General features: G+C 38.0%; 1 protein-coding gene across 7 annotated transcripts in view; it reads left to right on the top strand.

Moving 5' to 3' along the window:
• Positions 1-25,288, top strand: part of LOC102230764 (voltage-dependent T-type calcium channel subunit alpha-1I-like) — a 168,675-nt gene extending 143,387 nt beyond the window's left edge. For 3 of the 7 annotated variants that reach the window (XM_023348874.1, XM_023348870.1, XM_023348871.1), the window contains 6 exons: positions 428-877; positions 7,346-7,492; positions 15,021-15,158; positions 17,871-18,084; positions 18,584-18,822; positions 18,977-25,288. In XM_023348874.1, coding sequence (XP_023204642.1) covers positions 428-877; positions 7,346-7,492; positions 15,021-15,158; positions 17,871-18,084; positions 18,584-18,822; positions 18,977-19,708 — 1,920 coding nt within the window. In that variant the 3' untranslated portion in view covers positions 19,709-25,288. The remainder of the gene's footprint in view (positions 1-427; positions 878-7,345; positions 7,493-15,020; positions 15,159-17,870; positions 18,085-18,583; positions 18,823-18,976) is intronic. The other 4 variants (XM_023348873.1, XM_023348872.1, XM_023348876.1 and 1 more) reach the window with 4 other exon arrangements.
• The last annotated feature ends 239 nt before the right edge of the window (positions 25,289-25,527 follow it).

The raw sequence follows: 25,527 nt of genomic DNA, 5'->3' as shown, positions 1-25,527 counted from the left end.
AATACTTTCAGAGCTTTGTGGAACATGTGTTCCAATATGCTTTTGATGAATTAGGACTTCTTTATAGATTTAATCAATTATTCATTATATTTGTGACATTATTAAAGAATGTAATTTGGCTTTGTCTAAATTAAAAAGCCTCCCCAGAGAGACAGATAAAGAAACTTATTTTTGCTCAGTTTGAGAGTTTATATTGTTGTTTGCTCTTTAGTTTAGCATACTTAGCACTGTGTGCTAAACTAAAAAGCAAAACTACAGAGCAAAGTTTAATTACATTACAAATTAAACTTCTTACCAATGTCATTCAATGTCATAAATTTTTTATTTTTGTATTTTTTCAGGATTCTAAAGGAAGAAATCTTATTATTTGATTTTAACAATCCCTGACTTTGTATTTTTTTTCTTTCCTCATCTCACGCCTCACCAGGACACATTGCGGGAGTGCCCACCAAACCATGACTCCGGTGTGGACTATGGCTGCAATCCGAGCCTTCAGTTTATCTCGCCCATGTATTTTGTCTCCTTTGTGCTCACCGCCCAGTTTGTGCTCATCAATGTGGTGGTGGCCGTGCTGATGAAGCACCTGGACGACTCCAACAAGGAGGCCCAAGAGGAGGCGGAGATGGATGCAGAAATTGAGCTGGAGCTGGCCCAGGGCACCCTCTGTTGCATGGGCGCCCCCAGTTGTGGGGGTTTGGGGGTTGACAAAGGACTTTTGACTGTTGGATCGGGGCTTGGAGCTGCGCCAGGGAGAAGGGAGAGGGGCGGAGGTGCCAGAGGCGAGACGGGGGAAGGAGGGAGGAGGTTGCGACATCCCGTAACAAACCAGGGACCTTACAATTCCTGTGATTCTCCTCAGTCATATTCGCCAGCACAAGTGAGTATTTCTGTATGCGTGTGCATGGGTACTTTTTAACTGAGTGAAAATGTAAATGACTCACTTTGTATGCTTGCGGTTGGTGGACGAGGATGTCTGCAGTATTGCTTCAAAACTTAAACAGTAAGATCAGACTGATCCAGGTTGGAAAAAAATGTACGCAAATTTAATCAAAAATCTTCCCGAAGCTACTTAGAATTGCTCTTCTGTTAAAGTCGAATTATGAACCTCTTTCAAAATACAAAACTACTGCCAGTCAAAAGAAGGAAACAGATTATAATCTAAAACATGTCTATTTTAGCTTCAGAGTAGTGATTCTTTGTGAATCAGCTGATCCACTCTGTAATGTTGCACTCAAGACGTGTCAACAGAAACCACTATATCAGTATCAGTATTTTTTCTGAAGCATTTCTTTTGCCCTATCTATCTAAACATTGTACATAGTACAATCTGCTTCGTTTAGGAAAGAAAACCTATGATGGAAGAGTAGAAGGATATGGAATAGTCAATAGAAGAAAAGTCAATAGAAGGCTTAGTAAGCCTAAATTCTTATTCTTCAAAGATTTTTTGTTTCACAAACATTGCTAAAGACAAATGGTAATTATTTAACATGTACAGTGCCTTGCAAAAGTAACCATAACCCTTGAATTTCTTCACATTTGTTGCATTAAAGTAACTGAAATTGAGATTTACCAATCCCCTGACATTTGGCAATTGATTCAGATAGATTTTGTTTAGGACTGCCAGAGTAAAAAGGGCTCAATGCAAATCAAGCTCTAGTTTTCTATTATAGATTATTGTTTGGGATGCCAATGAGCATGAATTGTTTGGTTTAAAAAAATAACATTAAAGTTTGTTGTTTTTCTCCAGGAAAGGCATTTTTTGCAAACATTTTCAGTAGGAAATTTTGCTGCTGCAGTAAAACATGCCTTTATTTTAGAGGTTTTTACACACATGCACAGGTATTCCAATAAACGTTGTGGGCTTCGTTCCCTGCGTCATGCCATAGCACAAAATACGCAACATGAAATGATACAGACTGATTAATTTTTTTAAATATGCAAAGTAAAAGATTATGCATACGTTATGATAAAAAATTACATGCAATTTCCTGCAATCCATTTGTTACTGTATCGCCTCAAGCTTAGTGTGTTGGGATTTACATTTCCAGATGCATATGTCAAAGTAATTCTCAAAAGAGAAACAAGTGAAGAGATTAAATAAGAAAACATTGCCTTTTGTTGGCATTGTTCCACAGGAGCAGCTGAATTAACATATTTGTGAAAATATGAAGCAGCAAAAAGACATCCCTTAGTAAAACAGCGACACTGGTAACATGAAAGACAGAGCTATGTCATATATAGCTTAAGTTATATTTTTTGGGTTAGTAGTTAGATCAACCTTTGTTACAGGCTGGATTATTGTTTTTTTTCCTCTGTTTTTTTCCAGTTACATTTTTTTTCCATCTTGGGTTCTTGCAGGCTCATGTTTGCAGGTTAATTATAATTTCACTTCCTAGAACAGCGTGTAAGAAAGAGACAGTCCGCAGAGACTCACGCTTCTATTATGAAATTTCTAATGATCACCTGAGATACCCACACAGATACAAACATAAAGATGACTCACCCTCTGCCGAAAGGAGTTTCACCTTTGTAGAGCTAATCTTGGCTGCATAGAGCCATTTTTAGTTCGGTGCTGGCTGACAAAGGAAGTTAATGCAGTGGCAGGATCCACCCCCGCTTTTTCTATATCCATCCTCCCTGCTCTGTTTTCTCTTTCTCCGGAGTGATGCAGTAAGGGATCAAGCAGACCAGCGTATTTTATACACAGCCCAATTCCTTGGGTTTTTGCCTTGTGCTAGCATGAATGTTACTTTAGGTGCTCAAGTGCAGTAAAAATACACATTTGCTTAGTAGTTTAGTTTAAGAGTTGAAAACAAACTTGAACTTTGTCTATCCAAAGAAGTTGATCAAAAGTTGTTCAAAAATTGTGTGTATGATAGAAGTAAACACCCAAAAGAATGAACTCGGACCAGATCTATGTAAATAATACAAAAAATTGTCAAAATTAGATACACAGATGAAGGTCCAAAAAACGTACAAATCATGACACATAAACTGATTTCCTCCAAAAACGATCTGGAATATACCTCAACCACTCTGTCCATCTCAAATGTTGCCAATCTGACAAGAACAAAACTTATAAATAAAGTTAACTTACTGTAGAATATCTGTTTAATACAAAAAAATCAAAAAAATAATATCTTGAATACAGTTCTGCTCTGTTAAGAGTCACAGTGTTCCCAAAAGTAATATTTAGCCAGTGTTGTTCATCAGCATTTCATGAATGACTGCTCTCTATGCAGAGTTGTCTTTGGGATCTGTGACTTCCTGCTGTTTGTTTATGCACTGAAAATCATATTACTCAAATTAATGATTTGCAAGTTGGAGAAATCTTTTCCATTTCCATTTTTTCTTTGGGGAAAATAGTTTTTAATAAATCTAATATTTTTTCTCATACATTTGTTGACAGATTGTTGATCTTCTGACCACTTTTTCTATTCAAAGGCTCTACATGTTAAAGGAAAATAATTCCTTATGAAATTATTTTAATCACACTGCAGGCCTGAAATGCAGAGAAAAATGTGTTGTAAAAGTTGAACAACAAAAGTTCCTCAAGACAAAATCGGACATTTCTTATATGTTATAGGTTAGTGTCCACAATAAAACATATATGTAAAAATTATGAGGCTCCATGACATGGAGTCTCATTTCTTCAAATTAGGAAGTGTATTTAGATATAAAAATATGGTTTTGAATATATCAAGTAAGTTAAAATGTGTAAACTAAAAATCTGCTATTTTTACAAAATAAAAAATATTAAAGGGACTCTTGTACCAAACATGCAGAAGCTTTTACAAATCAAATATGTCAGAAACCACTGGCTGAATCACAAGCTCAAATTTCTATCACATCCTCATGACATCAAAAATTTTAACAGAGCTAATTTCATGTACATATGTAACCTTTTTATCAAAATTTAAATTTGGTTTTCTTGGATACACAGAGGAGTGAATTCACAAAGCAATGTAGTTTGCTGTTTTTGCACATTCACCATGCCTGCCTTACTTCTGCACTCTGAGGCAGATTGGTCATTGCACACAGACTCTAACAAGTCTTAGCAAGTAAAATGATGGGGGAACTGTGTACTGCTTTATTTTTATAGGGTCACAATTGTTCTTGCTTTCTGGACAAATTTGGCAGATGAAGTGTTCAACAAGAGAGCACATTTACTCGGCAAACTCTGGTTCCTAAGCAAACTGGGGAATTTATCAAAACTAATGACATATCTGCAATTCTTGAGGGAAGAATCAAATTTAAAGTCGTATTTCTACATCGACATGCAGCGTGGATTTTCAAACAAAGCCCTTTGGTTTATGAAAGATAAATAAGACAAATAGGAAAAAGTGCAAAAATTTTGACAATGAATATTTAATTTTTTTTTATTTATTCATTAAAAAGTGATCTTTGGTTTCTTTTCCACTGTGTGAGCTCACTCACTACCTTCTTTTTTTCACTGCCTAACAGTTGAGAGGATCAACTCTACCTTCTGTGAAATGAAATGACCGTTGTGCACAATGAGCATCCTTTGATAACTTTGTTTGCCCCAAAGTTGTTTCATAAATAGGCTAGACTCATTCTACAAGTTGTTTTGGTGAGGATGCAGCAAAGTCAGATTGACACTGCAGTTGTGCATTGCTGCTACTGCTTCCATGCAGTTTTACTTATCAGCTCTATTGTCCATAAACAGTTATTGTTTTACCTCCAAAAAATGCCGTAATTAGTTCCCTTGGAATATGTGCATGTTCTTCCAGCCGTACCAATTTAATCTTCTGTGATTTTTCGAAATTACTTAAATATGTCATCAGCTTGACTAATTAGGGTCTTGAACCCCAAATCTGTTGGGGTATCAAGATTTGAGACATTGCATCTTTGCATGATTTTGCTTTCTCTTCTGTCATTTTAAAATAGGAAAGATTTAAATAATAATCTTTCTTTAAATGTTTCCTCCTTAACTTTAGACCGACTGAAAATGCCTTTATTTAACTGAGTGGTGGTCAAAGTTTTACATGTCAGGCAAGGAGCCCTTATGAATGGAAGACACTAATTTCATCTACAGCCGATGGGCTCTTTTAAGACTTTTCATTGTGTCTAGCTTTATGCAGAAACATTGCTAAAGAACTGCACAAGCTACAAAGGTTACACTGCAGGAAGTTGAGACACACACAGTTACAGTGTAGCAGTGTGTTACAGTCCAGGAACAAGAGAGGAGAGATAATGGCTGAGCCAGTGACAGTCAGATAGAGGCAGTAATTAATTTCAGCTCTCTCCTCTCTTACTCTCAACTTCCAGTCCCTCCAGACAAGCCCATTGTTGTCCACTAATACAGTTATTAATGGGGGCCAGCACACAGACAACGGCAGTCAATCAAACATTATTTTTTCATATTAAGCTCCACCTACACATACAACAAAATATCCGAAGCCTCCCTGTGAATTACAGAGTTTGTGTTTTTTGGGTTTTTTTCACACTTGCATGTATAAAGCTAGTTTCAGCAGAGTCACTTTGTGGCTCTTCAGTTTATTTCATAAATCAACAACACTCCAGTAATATGCAGCTCACAGTACAGTAGGTCGGCTCTTGAAAGCTTAACCCCCTCATTTGATTTTTTTTTTTTTTTGAAAACATAAGTCATGGCTAAATGTAATAAAGCTATGTGAGTCATATGAGATGGTGTGTGTTTGCATAACAGATCTAAGTATAGTCCCATAAGCACCATTGCAGAATTTTATAATGAAAATGGGCTTATTCGGGAATTGAAGAGGAGTGACCTTATTTCCACAGTGTCTTTTGGGAAATATCTTCTGATGTAATACAGTTTTTTGGCTACAGGCACAATGCATTCAACTGAAGTGAATTCATGTTTTGAATATTCGTTCTCGAAGTAGTTTCCTTTCGCCGCTATGGTAGATGCGTCTCCAGAAATAAATCTAGCAGACGAGATTCAAGCAAGCAGGGATCATTGATGACAATGAAAAAAAGCCCTGAGTGATTCAAGCTCAATTACTTTAAAGCTTATAATATACCCAGAGCAAAAAGCAAATACCTAAATCTAAAACTGTTTCAACAAGGTATTGAACAGCCAAATTGAGGTGATATATCAAACGTAATTGCTTCACACTGAGCGCCCAAGGATTTGATAGTAAAATTAGATGTGGCTCGACTAATGAGCATTTGGAGCTTTATTACTCGAGATCTTGTCTTTCTTTTTTCTTTTTTTGAAACAGTAAAGATTTATAAAGAGGAGAGAATGATTGCTACATAATCACTGACAATGCTTTCGAGCAACAAAACAAATTGCCTCATAATTTTTATCTATGAATTGTTTGTGTATCCTTAGAAACTACAACGTTTACAGCTGTAGAGGTGAACAAGAACAGTGCTTTGCAAAAATATTCAAACCTCCTTGTTTTTTAATTTCATCACAATAAAATGTCAAACTTAAATGGATGTTTAGATTTTATGTGACAGACCAACCCAAAATAAAACATCACTGTGATGTGGCAGAAAGAGAGTATTTAGTTTTCAAAATTATTTAAGCTTAGAAATGTTTCTTATTTGCAGAGTGCCTTGTATTCTTAAAACTCCACAGAAAAATTGCTGTAATCAATTCTCTTTAGTTTTTGCTTGATAATTAAATCAAGCCCAGTTGTGCATAACTGAACAACAATACAACTGTGTGGCAAAGTCCTCAGAAATTGAAAACTAGCATAGCACATAACACACCATCACCATAGTGAAATATGGAGGTGGCAGCATCATGCTGTGGGCATGCTTTTCTTCATCAGGGTTAAACCTGGTAAATGCTGCCAAAAACTTGAAACTGTCCATCAGTCACCTAAATTGTGTAATGAAATATTTTGTACCAAACCAAATAAATGTGATAGAAACCCAGACCTAACTCCAACTGAAAACCTTTCAGATTGTTACTTATATAGACAAAATAAAAGTAGTGTAACTTTTTCCTCAGCTTTACAGTAAGGAACTGTTTTGCGTTGGTCAATGACACAATATCCCCAAAAACTAAAATGTAAAAATGTGATCATTAATATCAGGGGTGTGAATAATTTTGCAAGGCACTGCATATGAATGACCAATTGCAGTTTGTGAACATAGATTTAAAAAAAAAAAAAAAAAGGCGAAAGCCTGCCTTGCGTGTGCACACGGGCTCTTTAATAATCCTTCCAATGGTGTATGCATTTCCCTGCGTGTTTTTTTGTCCTCGCATGTCCGCATGTGCACATGTTTGTGCCTGCGTGCATCCTGGTCTGCTGGCCTCCGTCCCGTGTGCGTTTCTGTCCGTGTGCGTGCGCGTGTTTGTGGGGGTGTGTGCGTGTATGTGTTCCAGGAGAGCCAGTGGTTGGACAGCGTATCTCTCCTAATCAAGGATACAATAGATGGGGAGATGCTGATGATCGACAACCTCTCCGGCTCCGTCTTCCACCATTACTCCTCTCCGCCTGTCTGCAAAGACTGCAAGGGCCACCCGCAAGAGGTACCACCCTGAACACACATAAAACACTATTCGGCACACACACACAACCCTGGGCTGGGCTGTGTATGAGAATATGGAAGGTTTAATTTTTTAAAAAGCTGAACAGAAGCAAAAAAAAAAGAAAATCTAAAACTTTTCTGAGCAATTAAATATTTATTAATATTTTTTTATTAATTATAGTAATTTTCATCTCCTCACACCTCATATACAGACATCTTGGTAAAAGAAGAAAAAAAACAAAGCAACAAGATTAGCAAGATTAGCCTCCTCTTAGTGGAATTACTTGCAATAAAAATGAGTTTTGGCAAGAAATCCATAGGCTTAGTGAGCGAGCGTAATACTTCCCCAACTACATCTGCGCTTCTCAAACTGTGCTACTTTTTCACTGAATGTAAATCAGACCTGCTGTTGAGATGTATGCTAAAATAAACAATGTTACTGGTTCAAGCACAATGGAATCCTAAGTTTACCTGTAAACTAATGAAAAATACATGTTTAATGGAAAAAATTCAGGAACCCCTGCAAGCCTGACTGGATAACAGGTTTGAAGGGCAACAAACAGGTTTGACTGGACAACAATAAAGCGGGTTTACAATCAGTAACTTTAGAAACATATTTTGGCTCTTTGTAAAAACAAAAAAAAGACCGAAAAAAACAACAGCCTAAATTCCTATAAAACTCCAAAGTGTCTTAACTTAAAAGTAACCAAAGGGATTGTTTGCCACTTTAATTGTGTTTCCGTGCAATATCACCAGACATTTTTCTCAACATGTAATAAATGAATAACTGTGCATAAAAAAAACTCAAATATTTAGGCCTCAAACTAAGCACTAAATGTTCTAATTTTCATTTAAAATTAAAACATGTTAAGATTATATTTTTCTTTGCTCTTAAACCTAAAAGAGAAATAAAAATAAAATTACTTTTTCTTATTGAACTTAAAATTATTTTAAAAATTTAATATTGCGTATTTTTATTCTCTCGTTATCTCTTTTTTCCCAAAGACTTACATCTACAATGAGGTAACGCAAAAAGTTTGAGAACTACTAGTCCAGAGACCAGTCTTGTTTCTTCAGTGCTGCTGTACTTTTCAGGACTAACAACTACATTCAATGTTTCAGTGAACACATTCAGCAATTGCATACTTCAATACGCAGTTGCTTTGGTGCCTCCTTGAGAAAAAAAATTGCCGTACTTTTGCTTTATCACATTGTGTGTTGTTGGGGAAAGCAGTATTTGAAGTTAATAAATGTAATTTCATTCTTTTGTCAACAAATAAAAGAATGAAAAATTATTGCAATTTCACTGATGTAAAATACAGAAAACCTAATATAAATCTGCTGGGTATGAAAGATTTCTGCACATATTTTTTTAAGTGTAGCTAGGACAAAAATGTAAAGCAGCTGCTACAACCCCTGGCAAAAAGTATGGAATCACCAGTCTTGGATGAGCACTCATTCAGACATTTCATGCTGTAAAACAAACTCAGATCAAAAACATGATACAATATTAAGGTCGTTCCAAAGTGCAACTTGTTTCCCTTCAGGAACACTCAAAGAAATGAAGAGAAAACATTGTGGAAGTCAGTGAATGATACTTTTATTGACCAAACACAGGGAAATAAATATGGAATCACTCAATTCTGAGGAAAAAAGTATGGAATCATGAAAAACGCATAAACAAAAGACCATTCAAAATACATCACTAGTATTTAGTTGCACCACCTTTGGCTTTTATAACAGCTTTCAGTCTGTGAGGCATGGACTTGATGAGTGACAAACAGTATTCTGCATCAATTTGGTGCCAACTCACTTTGATAGCAGTTGCCAGATCAGCTTTGCTGGTTGGACCCTTCTTGTGGACCATTTTTTTCAATCTCCACCACAGGTTTTCAATTGGGTTGAGATCTGGACTATTTGCAGGCCATGACATCGACTGAATGTGTCTTTCTTCAAGGAATGCCTTCACTGTTTTTGCCCGATGGCACGATGCATTGTCATCTTGGAAAATTATTTCATCATCACCAAACATCTGTTCAATTGAAGGGATGAGAAAACTGTCCAAAATGTCAATGTAAACTTGTGCATTGATAGAAGAATTAACCACAGTCATCTCCCCAGTGCCTTTGCCTGACATGCAGCCCCATATCATCAAGGACTGTGGAAATTTGGTTGTTTTCTTCAGGCAGGCCTCTTCATAAATCTCACTGGAACGGCACCAAACAAAAGTTCCAGCATCATCACCTTGTCCAATGCAGATTCTTGACTCATCACTGAAGACAACTTTCATCCAGTCATCCACAGTCCATGATTGCCTCTCCTTAGCCCATTGGAGTCTCGTTCGTTTATGTTTAGGTGTCAATGCTGGTTTTCGTTTAGCTTTCCTGTATTGAAATCCCATCTCCTTTAGGCGATTTCTTACGGTTCGGTCACATACATTGACTCCAACTTCCTCCCATTTATGCTTCATCTGTTTAGTTGTACTTTTTCGGTTTTCAAGACAAATGGCCTTAAGTTGTTTGTCTTGACGCTTTGATGTCTTTCTTGGTCTACCAGTACGCTTGGCTTTAACAACCATTCCATGCTGTTTGTATTTGGTCCATATCTTGGATACAGCTGACTGTGAACAGCCCACATCTTTAGCAACCATGCGTGAAGGGTTACCTTCTTCAAGACGTTTCACAATCCTCTCTTTTGTTTCAAGGGACATTTCTCTTGTTGGAGCCATGGTTCTCACCACTCCACTTCGTCCAGCAGCCCTCCAAGGTGTCATGACTGCAGGTGTTTTGAACTGCACACTAACGGGCACATCTAATCTGGGGCAGGTGTCCATTTAGGGAAAGGAAATAGACTGGGTGTGTCCTTTTTTTTCTACCTCCAATGTGAGTGATTCCACACTTTTTTCCTCAGAATTGAGTGATTCCATATTTATTTCCCTGTGCTTGGTCAATAAAAGTATCATTCACTGACTTCCACAATATTTTCTCTTCATTTCTTTGAGTGTTCCTGAAAGCCAACAAGTTGCACTTTGGAACGACCTTAATATTGTATCATGTTTTTGATCTGAGTTTGTTTTACAGCATGAAATGTCTGAATGAGTGCTCATCCAAGACTGGTGATTCCATACTTTTTGCCAGGGGTTGTATTAGATGCAATGATTAATTTTAACGTGTTTGCATTACATTTTAGCCCTAATGAAGAGTCAAAACAGAAATTATATACCTGAATATGAGCCTTCATAAATACTTATCTGTACAAACATGGACGATTTTGCCAGCTAATGGATTTCAGACTGTAATGGACTAGTGTGTATGTCGACCATGCAATTAATTCTGGATTTATTCTTGATTATTCCTAGAAAGCCCATATAATAAACATCTATATATATGCGGTACATTCCAAATCAAGGTCATACTCAGGAAGATGCATTTGCATGCTATATGAAAATACACTGATAAAACCATGTTGCATGGCTGTTTAATGGATTACTGAGGCCACTCTGCATGAGCTCACAAATGCACCCATCCTTCATGACTGTATGCTTGCATGAGAGCACACACACGGCCACCCACAGTCTCCTTGAGTTTATATTCCAAGGTGTCTTGTTAACAGGAAAGTCTTGCATTCAACAAGCACTTAGAAACATACTGTCCTGCGCGAGTGTTGTCCATCACAGTGACAAAGTGCAGTGGGTCAGCTCAGAGGAGGAAGTAACTGGGATCTACACCTCCTCACCTGTCAGCTTCGCTTTCTGCCTGTCTGCAGCTGCTGTCAGACCATCAATCTTCTCTTTCTCTCGTTTACATGTTTCCTCTCCTCTCTATGCACTTCCACTCCTTTTGCTATCCGCGCTTGGTCTCTGATTTGCTATATCCAGAGCAGTTCCACTTCAGTTTATTTTGAGCACTAGTGCCTTGCAAAGTATTCATACCCCTTTTGTGTTTTTGTAGTTTGTCACATTTCAATGGCAAACGTCAGTGTATTTTATTAGGATTTTATGTGATGTAAAAAAAATAATAAAAATCTGAAAGGTTGGACACTTTGTACTATGACTCCCTTAAACTAAACAATGTTCAAAAACTCTTAAAAAGTCACATACCTAGTAAATAGAGTCCACTTATGTGTTATTCAATCTCACTAAGAGCGCAGTTGTTCTCTGAAGGCCTTAGAAATTTGTTCACTAGTAAACAAAAACATCAGGAAGACCAAGGAACACAACAGACAAGTGAAGGATTAAATTATGAAGGGGTATGAATCAATAATAATAATAAAAAAATAATAATTGGAAAAAAAGTTACGTGTTTCTTTCTCTCGCTTTGGTCAGTGACCATATATATATATATATATATATATATATATATATATATATATATATATTTCTCAAGTTGTGCTCAGTGAATATCTCAGACAACAGGGAACGGAGGTTGAGGTGCCAGAGATACCATCATGGCAGGACAAGCCCCTACATGGGATGTACCACCAGCAAATAACCCAAGTGGCTGATATCAGTAAATCCTACCAATGGCTGGAAAAAGCTGGACTCAAGGACAGCACAGAGGCCCTCATCCTGGCCGCCCAGGAACAGGCCCTAAACACCAGAGCAATAGAGGCCCAGATATACCACACCAGACAAGACCCAAGGTGTAGGTTGTGCAAGGAGGCCCCTGAGACAGTCCAGCACATAACAGCAGGGTGCAAGATACTGGCAGGGAAAGCGTACATGGAACGACATAACCAAGTTGCAGGCATAGTGTACAGAAACATCTGTGCAGAATATGGACTGGAAACCCCGGGATCAAAGTGGGAAACACCCCCAAAGGTGGCGGAGAACGCCAGAGCTAAGATCCTGTGGGACTTCCAGATCCAGACAGACAAAATGGTAATGGCGAACCAACCAGACATTGTCGTAGTGGATAAACAACAGAGGAAAGCCGTTGTGATAGATGTAGCAATACCAAGCGACTGCAACATCAGGAAAAAGGAGCACGAGAAACTAGAGAAATACCAGGGCCTCAGGGAGGAACTGGAGAGGGCCTGGAAGGTGAAGACCACAGTGGTGCCTGTGGTCATCGGGGCCCTCGGGGCAGTCACCCCCAAACTGGACCAATGGCTACAACAGATCCCAGGAACAACATCAGACATCTCAGTCCAGAAATGTGCAGTCCTTGGCACAGCCAAGATACTGCGCAGAACCCTCAAGCTCCCAGGCCTCTGGTAGAGGACCCGAGCTCAGAGGATAAGAACCACCCGCGGTGGGTGAGAAGGGAATTTTTTATATATATATATATATAATCCAAGCTTTAAACATATCAAGGTTGTAAGAACATTTAATTACAGTTTTAGAAATGTTTTACAAGTAAAAATCACTCACTCATTAATCATCTAGTCAGAAAAGCTGCCAACATGTTCATGGTAATTATAGAGGTCCACAGCTCAGGTGAGAGAATCTGTCATGATCAGAGTTGATGGAAAGAGGACAGGAGAAAAATATAAGAGAAATATTGTGAGTGGCTACAAAAGGCTTAAGACTGGGGTGGAGATTTGCCATCCAGCAAATAACCATCCTAAACATCCAGCTGTATCTGCAACAGAAAAGCTGAGATAAAAACGGACAGAATTGTTTGAATGGTTCAGTCAAAGCCAGAGTTTGAACCAATGAAGAATATTTGGCAAGCCTTGAGACTGATGGTCACAGGGGATCTCCATCTGAAGAGAGTTTGAGATATTTTTTCAAAAAAGCTGAGCAAACTATTTAGTTAACTAATGTGGAAAGCTGGTAGAGAAACATGCATTAACCCGGGGGAGTTATATGCAAATGCAGACAGTTAACCATGACTTTGTTTTGGTGTATCACATTAAATCCACAAGAAATACATTGAACTTACATGTTGTAGGTCAACAAAAGGTAGCAAATGTAAAAAGATATTAGTTTTATATGGGAAAGTATGGGGTTTGGAAGTGGAGGAGGGAGCCGTTGTACAGCTAATTTTCATACAGATTACTGTTAGATCCTGAAGTCTTCACAGCATTGGAGAGTCTAAAAGGCCCTACTGGAAATCTGGGCTTAATGTGTGTAAGAGGAGAATAATTCATCATGTTACTCTGTAAAGAGCCCTTGAGGCAACCTGAAAGTGACAGTTCAACCTTTACCATTAATTTAGCTGCATGTGTTGACCTTATGCTTCCTTTAGACCAGCATCCTTCTATATTGCTTCATTTGTAATCACAGCAGTGCATTTACCATAAAGCCTGTTGTTAACCTTTGTGTGTTGAGTAGGAAATTATCTTGCGATTGCTATTCCTGCGGGGTTGGAGCTTATATGATACAGCAAACAGTGTGCGCTGGCCAGTGTGACTCAAGTCACGAGAAATTGCATTTCTTTTCCGTCCCCTTTTATGTTGAATGTTCTCCCTTTTCTTATACTGAAGTGAATACTTTTAGTTTCCCGTTGCCCATTGTGTTACCAAACATACTTCTGGAGTAGCAAAGTTTCCTCTGCCTTTTGTACTTCTGCGTTCTCCCCGAAGGCACGGCGAAGAACACAAGAAAGACGTTGTAGTTTCTGTTACGCGTCAATAAAAACACCTGCTGGAAGCTTGCAGGGGTCTTTGTCGAGGCTATTTATTGCCCACCTATGAGACACAAGTCAGATACGGTGCTGCCACAAAGTACCACAAGTGAGGGCTACTACATGAATCAAAACAGCACAACTTTGAAGTGTTTCTCTGAGCTAATGAGTCGCTTTGCTGTGCTTGTGCCTTGTGTCTTTGCTTTGCTTCATTACGTCTCTCTCTCTCTCGTTCTCTTTGGGATCTGTGGCAGTGGTGATTAACTGGCTCATATCAGCAGTGAATCTCTCTTTATGAGCCGCTTTGTGCACCTGTTAATACATGGCTAACCAGCCTCGCTCCATTGAATTTCACTTGGCCTGCTTTAAGTACTGCGGTTAATCCACCCTGCTCACGCTGACTATTTATTGCTCTACCACCTCTAGGAAATACTGCCGGAATGCCTAGACAGCATTTCCGATTTCAGGTTGTTTGAAATATTGCTGAGAAAGAGCACATGAGCTGATCTGCATGTTCTTTAAAGAAAACTGGTTTCAATTAGTTTTTGAAAAAGCTCTAATATCACTTTAGAAAATGGGACACATTGGTTTACCTGATGATTACAAACTACTTGCTTGAAATGTCTCATCATGCTCTCTTTACAGACACATCCCACAGCATTATTGCCTCTGAATTGTCAACAACTGGTGCATCTTGGAGGAGGTTTTGTCTCTTTTGTCTGTGATGCTTTTGCTGGTTTATTGAAGCTAATGAATAATTTTTAAAAATCCTGCAAGATCTCTGTATGTTTTCAAACTTTTTCATGCAGATATTCTTGTAAATATTTAAGGTCTTCCATGCTAGAGATGGTCACAGTGAGCACTGCTGAGGTTGTGTTCTTCCAGGATGTTGGAAGTGGTCACAGTTTTGTGTTTCTTTGACTTTTAAAGGCATCAGTAAGTGAAACAAACTCTTTGCAGCAGATCAGAATGGCAGAGATTGAGCAGGCATCACTGAAGTCGGAGCAACTCTCAGATAAGTCCTCGTCTCCTGCTCTCCCTGACGACCTGAGCCTGGACGAACATACCAGCTACATACTGCTGATGCAAGACGGGAAGGTGAGTTTCAACTGAGGTTGAAAGAGAAAATTAAATCCAATACACCCCACATTATAGAAAAAACAGTAACTCAAGAGAGTTGGAAAAGATACCAAAAATACCATAATACACATACTCTCAGATGTAAACTGCCAAATGCCTGAAAGAGACCTGTTTTCTTTTTGTGGGCATGTGCAGGGCTGTGTGTGCGTGTGTGTGTCCTCTCTGGCTGTGTGGATCTCAGAATTGTACTGTAATATTATGTTTAGTTTTTGTTTGTTCATCGTGTTATATTTTTATGATGTAAAGCACTTTCAACCACATGTGCTGTACAGATAAACCTGTAACCTATAATATAAAAGCCTGTTGATTTTAGCTTTACTTTTATGTAATGATTTCATTCATATTTTTCCGTTGTCTCTTTAATAGTTAGTTGAAGAAATATGAGCTTCCCTTCTCTAACAGAACTCCTTATGCAGCCTTTTTTAATTGAAAGGTTTTTAGTGATTTCCTTGGACATTGATAAAGGCCTTTAATAGTTCACCTTAGAAATAATAACTGCAAATAGAAGTTTTACCTTGAGACAGGTGTTAACAATACTTCTGCTTTGTTTTATTTATAGTGATATTTCTACTATAAATATTGTGTTCTGAAGGCCTCTTTATCTCTTGCTCTGCATGTATCAGAATAAAATATCATGTCTTTGAGGAGCCCACAGTCCCTAACCACTTCAGACCATCTCATGAATAAATCCTTGCCCCATGTTCCCTTTAGTCTCTTTTCCTTGCTGGTTCTCATGCCTACCTTTCTTTGACTTAGTCTCACTGTGAAGAAATTATCTATTATCCTTCACCATTTTTCAGTCTTACATCTCTGGTAATTACACACCTATCCTGCACTTTCCTTCAGCCCCTCTTTCTCTGTCCCTTATCATTTTCTTTGTAACAGGGTAATGCTTCTTGTTTCTGGATACCCAGATAAAGGTGCAATCAGAAAGTACGACTTTGATTATCTGCTTCTACTTTTTAGAGAATGATTGAAGTAAGAGGAGAAGAAGGGGGTTAATAAATGAGAAAATATAAACTGAGCATGGCATAGTTTAGAAATCATGTCATGCAGGTAGCATATTAATCTCTTTCCGGAGTCAAAATATGTTCACACTCCCCTGTAGGATGGAGAGCTCTATAACCATTATGCCTTACTGAAATACTGAGTTTATAGTTAATCTACAGTAAATTAATAAAAATCGATATACTGCTCTCTGAGGGGACGGAAACAGAACTGCAGTCTCACTGAGATACTGCTAATATACAAGTCCTTTTTTTCTTACAAGGATGAAATAAAATCATTTAAGCAAAAGCTCATGTTACATTAACCCCATCACATTAATCCCATTATATCTACAATAACTTACAATTCCAGAATGATACATATTACTTGTGTTTTTGCTGTAAAGCAAATTTTAAATGTGCTATTCAGATGAACTTGAAGTGACTGTGAAGAAGGTTAAAATGTGATCAGGTTTTTAAACAACATCCCAAATTTGGACCTCTCAAGGAATACTGTTCAATCTGTCATTTAAAAATTAAAAGAGCTCTACTGCAAACTTAATAAGATATAGGCATGCTCGAAGGTGGGTAGAGTAGCCAAAAAGTCCTATTAAATGAACATTATTTACTTCTACTTGAGTAAAAATATATTGAAGTAATGCTTTAAAATGACTCAAGTAAAAGTAAAAAAGAATATGGTAAAAACCCTACTGAGTCTCAAATCCCTTAACTAGAACTGATCTTAGTTAATCTGTGATATTCATGTAATCATGCAGACAAAATACAAAACTATGTTTCAGGTCTTTATACTAGCAAAAGTAAATCACCTGACTGCAAATTTAAAAAAAAAAATTGGATAGGAAAAACACACACGTCCAAAATTCAGTTTTCCACAACATAAAACTTTTGACACCAATGCTTACATTCAGTAATGTCTGCATGTCCAGTGATCCACTATTTACTAAATATTCCTTTGACCCTCAAATGGCACAGCATGTTCAGCAGACAGAAAATAACATTAAAACAATTAATTAAATTTTTTCTTAAAATAATTATTTGAAAGCCATGTTTTGTTTGTTTCTTACTTCAAAATTATGGTACTATTTTATATTGGGCTGTCACATCAGAGCAGTAAAATACATTAATGGTTGTGGTTGTAATATGAAACACATGAAACTGTATGTACATTTCTCCAAGACAATGTATATTAGAAACAGAAATTCCCCGCTTATTTTTTTCCTTATATCAAAACATTAACATGATAATAGCTGCTAATAATGATTTCCTACTGTTTAAGAGGCACTTAAATGAAAAGCCAGTGGAATGATGTAAATCAGAGGACATGTTTAATATCCGTTCAAAGCCTCAGGGATTGTTCTGTTCTCATTTTCTAATAATTTTGTTCTCAACCAGGAATTGTCACATTGCATGTACAATAGTTTAAGCTTGACTTGCCCCTTTGGAAAATCCATTAGACTTTATGGACCACGTTTAAGTGTTCTTATTTGTCATTTTATACATGTGACCTTTGCTTACAAGTTAAATGTCTTACTCCATAAATATAAGATTTTGATATTGAAAATTGGCTGTTTTGAAAAAAAGTTCACATATTTATCTGCATTAACATAGATAATCACATTCATTCTTATTGAAGATTTTTGCACCTTTTCTTCTTCTCCTTTAGGGAAGGTGCAGCAGTAGCTCCCATAACTCTGATGAGGCCGATGGTGGAGGAGGCGGCCATGGAGGTGGTCATCAGACTGAGGAACAAGGTCAAGGTCAGGGGGCTTCCCTGCAATGCAGGGCTTCCAGCTCGGACACAGAGACAGAGACTGAACTGCAAGAGATGGAAATGCAAACATACCACACAAAGATGTGCTCACCTCTCTGCTCCCCTGGTCAGTAAATTCCCACAAGGCTGTTTTTGAAGAAAGTTCTGTTGCAATCTTACCATGATCAATCAAATGAATCAAAGTGTGGTTTGAGGTAATGTTTTGATTTGCTCACCACTTCATGAGTCCATTCAGATAAAGAGGTAGGTAAAAACGTAATACTAAACATTATGATAAGTTTGGGATTGTTTTTGTTGAAGCAGTGCTTAGATTTAGATTAAACTGAGATATATAAATATTAATCTAAATTAAGTCAAAGTCAAAAACCAATACCAAACTGAATGCTTTACTGCAGTAATAAACCTCTAGAGTCAGAAAAACTGCTGGAATAATTTGCTCTTCTATATTCATACCTTGTGCTTATCATGCTTCCAGAATAGCTGTTAAATTAAAATAACCAAAATCTAATTTAAAATACATCGCTGAAGCAGATGACTTACACAGATAAAAGAAAGACTTCATGAAAAGAAGTCTAGAAATGAATCACTGTGATTCTCTCCTGAAGGTGGGATTTCCAGCATCAGCAGCAAGGACAGAGGCAAAGGAGACGAGGAAAAGGGGGCCAGTGGCATTTCTACCCTCTTTCATCTGCCTGCTGAGTTTTTCCACTCTGCAGGAGCAGCCATCCCGGTACCTTCACGCAGTCGGAGCCTGCGTTTGTCAAGAGGCCTCAGGCTGACCTCCCCAGCCTCTTGGGTCTCATTCCGCTCCCCTGGAGCCCCTCGAAAGATGCTCTGTGCACAAGTAAGCAGAGGGAGGTTACAAACTAAATAAAACAGTGGAAGAATAGCACATAGGGTGATGAGAAAAAAAATGATGTGAGCAGTTGTACTTTTCAAAAAAGAAAACGTATTAGTCAATGCGTTCACTTTGTCTTTTCCACTCCTCCTTTCTCTAGTACCCATCCCACAGTGACTCGTCCCTTGCCACTGGTAGCTCTGAAGGCAGCCTCCAGACAACCCTGGAAGAAGGACTGAGCTTCAGTGTTTCTCCATCGCAGAACCTGGAATTGCCAATTCCAACAGCTTCCTTATCACCCATGTGCCCTATCTCACAGCCTGAAGACAGAATTACTATTTCCTCTCCACTTCAGGCCCTAAAGCCTAGGGTGAACCCTCCATCTTCTGTAACCCTTCTGGCCACCAGGGGACACCAACGGAGCCAGAGCAGTGGACGAGGCAGCACAAGCCCCGGCTACAATCGTGACGACTCCATTGACCCGTCAGATGAAGACTTGGGAATAGGCATTGGCTCGTCTATCGGTGGTTGTGGCTCCAGCCAAGCGGGCAACAGTGAACATTTATCAGAGGCGCTGAGCAGCATGTCACTGACATCTTTGCTGCCGCCTAGCACCATCCTATGCCCTGGAGGACAAGTAAAGAAGTGCAACAGCACAGGTAGCCTTGACAAGGGGGGTCTTCTGCTGTCTTCCCGGTGCAGGGAAGGCCGCAGGGAAATTATGGGAATGGAGCTAATGGACCCCCAGGGCTTTTTGGCCAACCCTTGGACAGGAGTACTAGGTGACAGCAGAAGAGGAGAGGGAACTGGAGTAATAAAAGATGCAGAGCACAGCTTGAAAGGGAAGAGCTCAAGCCAAACAACAGTGGGGTCTTGTCGAAAAAATAGATGAAACCTACGGTTTCGTTTTTCTTCGTCTTTCCATTTCTTGGAACTAAACCCATTGCCGTTCCTCTCACTCTGCTTCATCAGTGAGACACAGGTCTGATGAAACATGATGCTCGGTATTTCAACACCAAATCCTCATCTTGCCCCTCAGCATTTTTATATACATTTTTGACAATTCCTGTATGTGCTATCTGGGGGAGTGGCGTTGGTTATGGTTGATGGTGCAGAATTGCCTCATAGAGTAAATGCCCATGGGCAGAGGAGTGGCTCCTCTGCTGTCTTAGGAGATGTATTCCTGCAGGATCCGATGGGAAGTTGTGCTCACACTGAAAAACAGCAGTGTTTGTTTACAACAGGAAGTCAGCCGAGGAGGATGTTAGGAAGCTAAACCTTTAAGATGCAACAGCAAGTTAGTATTGCTCTGAAGCAGTTTCCTCCTCTCTCTAATGGGTTGAGTTTATTGGGGTTGAAAATGAGAAATCTAATCCATTTCAAGAGACTCTGTTTAAAACTGTTTATGTCTCAAAGACAGGGCTACATTTAGGCTTGTAGAGGACCTACTGGGATGGAATACATCAAGGTGGAAAGTAGACTGGGAAAGGAAGGGTAGATGTAATATCTGTCATTCCTGGCAAACCTTCAGCTTAGATCCGACTTAAATGTGAGGATGATGGAAAGTTCAGTGTAGTTCGGTCCGGGTCTGTGTTTGTGTTCCCGAGCACTGCCTCAGGTATCCAAGGCATGAATTAAATCATCCTCATTGCTGGCTGTACCACATTTCAGTGTTTCTGAAACCTGACTATAGGTCTCGACATTGTATGTCTGTCAACTTGGTCGTCATGAAAATGGAAATAAATTGAGGGACAGTGGAGGTAAAACTGTGCATGAAGTGATTTGTGAAATTGGTTATTTTTCATTATATTTCCAGCATTTCTCACTCATAAACATGGAGGAATAAGTGTGAAAGAGAGGCAGGGAGAAAGGACTCAAAATCCTGTCTGAGAGCACCTAAGTGTGTGTATGAAGCAACTTTTTGTGCACTGAAATGGAGCTCTAAGTGCACTCTTTTTGACTGCACTCCTTTCTCAGCATCTTCAAGGATTCTAAATGAAAGGACCCTGTTGCAAAGAACCTTGACTGCATGATGGGATTGCATCTAACCATGCTTTTTAAGCTATATACAGATGTGTACTAAGATTTCAATGTCGGGTGATAACATGTGATTCCTATTCCACTATTTTTGTAGACAAGAGAATAGGCACGTTTGCGTATTGCCATTAGTTTGTCCTTATTGAATCCCTGCAGTGTCTTTGACTTGTCTAGGACTTTTTGTCTGCCAGAGGCTTCCAATTTTGTAACATTTTTTTAACTGAGGGCGGTGCGTAAAATGACAAAGCAAAAAATTTCAAAGAAACGTGTGCGCTGAAGTGATTGTCCCCTGCACATTTTCTTATGGGAATACTTGCTCCTCAAGGACAGTTGTTTTTTTTTTTGTGTGTTGGTTTCCCATGAGTTGAAGTCTGTGGACGATCAGAAATGGGAACAGCCATATTCACTCACCACTTGTGGACATTCTAGCTCACAAACATGGCTGCAACATTCTTTGCTTGTAGCCTCATGACTGAAAACCTCTGACAGCATAAACCATCATGATGAAAGCTTTAATTTTAGAGTTACATCACAACATATCGGTCATGGGCACCCTACTGCACCTTAAGCATGGTTCTGGGATTGCAATAGAGTATGCTACTTTATCACATGATACTTTGATGCACTCATCTTCTCCATCTCATTGTAGCAACCCTTTCTAATTTTATTGTTTAATTTAAAAAAAAAATTGCAAAGTTTTTTTTCTCTCTCTTTTAATGAAAACTTATTTTGGTTTTGGCAATTTAGAGTACTGCTTCATTCAAAAAGAGGATTCTGATGCCTGAGGTAGACTGTTGTTTTAAATAATAACCTTAGTATGAATTTTTTCCAAGAATGAACAAAACATGGAGGCGGTGTGGGAAAATGTGAGGTTTCAACCTCATTTATCATGCAAAATCACAATGATGACTATGTTTTATCATAAGGAGTTTGTTTTTAATGGGCAAGACAATTATATGTGTGAGAGGGGGTGTGTGCTTGTGTGTAAATAACTTCAGGTAAAGTGACTTGCCTTTCCCTGAAGTGTCCTGTTTGTCAGTGAAGAGGATACTCGTGGTATAAGGATGAAGATGAAAAGGAAAAGTAACCAAGGGCTGTTTTAGCTTCAAAGATATATTGTCTTATAATATCTTTTTAAGACGAATAGTTGTCAATGAACATGGCATCAAAAGGTTAAGCCTGACAACACAGCAATAAATGTTCCATGTATGTTCCCTGAGTAAATGATGTCAATGTGATTTTTATCTCCTCAGAACAACAGAATTCATGTGTCTGTTTTCACTTTTATTTGTCTGAAACACCCAATCGGAAAGCACCTCTGCCCTCTCAGATACCAGTCAAAGAAGAAGAGATGGGCTCCAATTGGACAACTTGAACAAATGAGGTTATTAAACTCAGGTCGGGGGGTAAAAACCACTCGTAATATCTTATACAATAGCTGTGAAGTTGTGCTCTGACGGAATGCAAAGCAGAATTTTACCTGGTTTGATTCAGTTTTCACATTTTGCCCTGTTTCTATGTACTTTTAACAGCCAGACATGAGCTGTAACACCGCATTAAATCTTTGTGTGAACAAAGTGTGCCTTTATACATTGTGCGTGCAACAGCTCATACTGAGTCTGATTTCAAAAGTTCCAGTAACTTAAGATGATTTTACCACGTTACCCTTATTCAGTCTTTTTTTCTAACTACCATTTTTTAAAATATTGACCAGAGCCATTTTAAATTTTTCAAAAGATCTGGATATCTCTAAGGCTAACTTTAAGATCCAAAGCTATATGTACTAAAAAAAAAAAAAAGATACCACTGGACACAGTTTATGCAAACTTTGGAACAAAACAACTCTTAGCAACTTGTTACAAAATTAATATCCAAATGATCCATTACTCATTAGCCCAGGTCATTGTACAAACATCAATGAAGCCTCATGAATCACATGTAAATCTTTTTTTTTTTCAGAGTCGCAAACACAATATTAAGAGTGTAAATCAGTACACATATTGCAGCTTATTATGTGTGATTATTTATGTGTAGAGTAATGCTTCCACCTCTACTACTGTCCTCTCAAAGTTCACTTGTTCTTGTCTGAACCTCAAATTACTTTTCAGAAATATTCTCCATATACACAAGTAATAACCAAGAATACACTTCCATACTCCTGTTCAATGTTTGTCATCAATGCCATCATGTGATAAGACTTGAAAGGCAAAAGATGTCAAATTTGACAGAAAACTAGTTTGTGACAGATCTGGTCAATATTGCCAGTTTTTCAAATCAGAAGTAACATTATTTGCTCTGATCAAATAGGCCCCAAATTTGAATTACCTCTCTGGCTACAGAGAAAAAGGTAGCATCGACAGCAGAGTTCCATATTTAAGTCTTGTCGTCTTGATTTTAGTCAAGTGAAGGCCAACACTGTGGATGCTGGAAAAAGTGAAAACCTTGTCAACAGGAGTCAACATCTGTTAGCACAGCAGCATTCATGTTGCAAGGATGGGCTCCCCCTCTAGTTGATTCGTAGAAGGTTTACTTGAAGGTAATTATTTGTTCTAAGAACATGGAATATTACACCACATCATAAAAATAAAGGTTGGTTGGGACAATTGGGAAAGTACAGTGTTAACAAATGATCCTGTGACCATATTAAGCATTGCTGCAGCTAAGTGGCAGCACTGTGAATCAACCTAAAGGTTTACAGTTAAAAAGTTCTTCCTTTTTACATAATTAAATGCATAGTCAAATATTGTTGAGCAAAGATCTTTAGATATCATAGATATGCAACAACATGAGGATTTTAGTGTAATCTCAATGTTTCTTACACTGCCACTTTATATTTTCAGTATGTGCCTTAGAAACTAATTTGCCAACATGTTAATTTATGTTTACATTTTTTTCATTCCAAATTTAAAAACAAAATTGCCAACCAAACAAGAAAGTAGCTGTACATTGTTGGCTTTCCCTTTTAACAACATTGAATATGTTATGGGAGTTTTAATAAATATTTTTTTTTCTGTTTCTGACAACCATGTTCAAAAACACTTAGAAACCCATTTTCGTCAACAGTATTTAATATGAAGGTACAAAGAAACTCGGCATGGCTAATAAACCACAAAAAGGTGTATTTTTAAGATTTGATTCAATGTAACATTTCACCGCAGAATTAGCTTGTAGTAATAACTTAGTTGTTTCCTAACTTTAATGGCATCAAGATTTGGAAAAATTAGTTTTTTTTCACACAAAAAAAAGAAGAAGAAGAAGTAAAAATACATTCATCGCTTTCATACAATTGCACAAATTAACTGTAGGATAGCATCAGTTACCTTGTGCGATAACAGCCAGTATGTACATTGTAATTTACTCATTATCTCTTCTTTGAAGAGTCTTTGTAAACACCTCTTTTTTCTCCAAAACTTCCGCTTGATTGATTATGTTAGGTGCCAACAGAGCTAAAAGGTTTGATTTGCAAAATGCATGTATCCAGTGTCATGCCTTCCACTTGTACTCAGACGTCACAGCTTTCCAGTTCCAAACTGGTGTAATTTAGTTCTGCATTTAAAATGGCTGCAACACACATAAACTAGCAGAAGAATTGCAGGAAGAAACTGTTTATGTACTCTGAACGATTTATATTGTGTTCCTTAAGTTTTAGAACAATAATATTTATAAAATACAGAAAAATAGATTGTTGTCTTGTATTGTTAATGCCAATAGCAACCACAAAGTTTCCAAATCCTATTAATTCTTGCAACTACAACTTCTGAAACTTGTAGTATATCATGTAAAAACAGTGATGAATATCACTTTATCATGACAGGGACTTATTTATTCAGTACCTCTAACCGCCTCATGTTTGTCAGATTACAGCACCAGCTTTATTTAAGGCAATGTTTTGATTCAAATTACAAGATTTGAAAAGTTGGATGTTTTTCTCAGTACTATGACCTCAGCTGGGAGTGATAATGGATTCTTTAGGTAAAGCCAGATGATTTTGATCTAAGTTATTTTTATTATTATTATTATTTAAAATGGCAACACATAACTATAGCACAAAGACAAGATTTTTTTGGAAATGTGTAATTATCAGTTTTTGAATTTCCTGTAGTTAGGTTTGCTATTTTCAGGATCTACTTTGTACTTAAGTCATAGTCAACCCAGGACCAAAACTGCTTTGCCTTCTCTCCAAACACACTTTCCAAGTGTATAATTCACAATTGTACATATTTATGTATTTTGAGCTGCATGTATGCATTGCTGCTAATGATAATGGAAATATAATTAGTATGCATCTTAAAAGAAAATGTACAAAGTTAATAGAAATGCCCCAATGTTTTTGACCGCTGCTATGGAACCACAAAAAAAAGGCAGTCTGAGTCAGCAACAGTTGTTTTGTTCCAGCACATGACTATAAAAATATAAAAAGATTGTTTTTCCATGAGATGTTATACGTCTACTCTTCATCTTCACAAACGTTATTTACATTGAAAGAATTGGTCCTGACAGCAGCTGAATCCGAACAGCTAAAAGAAAGAAACGGAAAGCTGAAAACAGGATGGAGACACAAGAGCAGGATGAGTCCAGGGATGACACGGACAGCTGAGTGAAGTTAACAAACAGCGGTGAGATGCTGCAGAAGAGGGAACTTCTGCAGACAGCTTGTCATCGGCAGCAGTGCCC

This window comes from Xiphophorus maculatus, chromosome 16, assembly GCF_002775205.1.
Source record: "Xiphophorus maculatus strain JP 163 A chromosome 16, X_maculatus-5.0-male, whole genome shotgun sequence".
NCBI lineage: Eukaryota > Metazoa > Chordata > Actinopteri > Cyprinodontiformes > Poeciliidae > Xiphophorus > Xiphophorus maculatus.
This window is presented reverse-complemented; position numbering and strand designations above follow the sequence as displayed.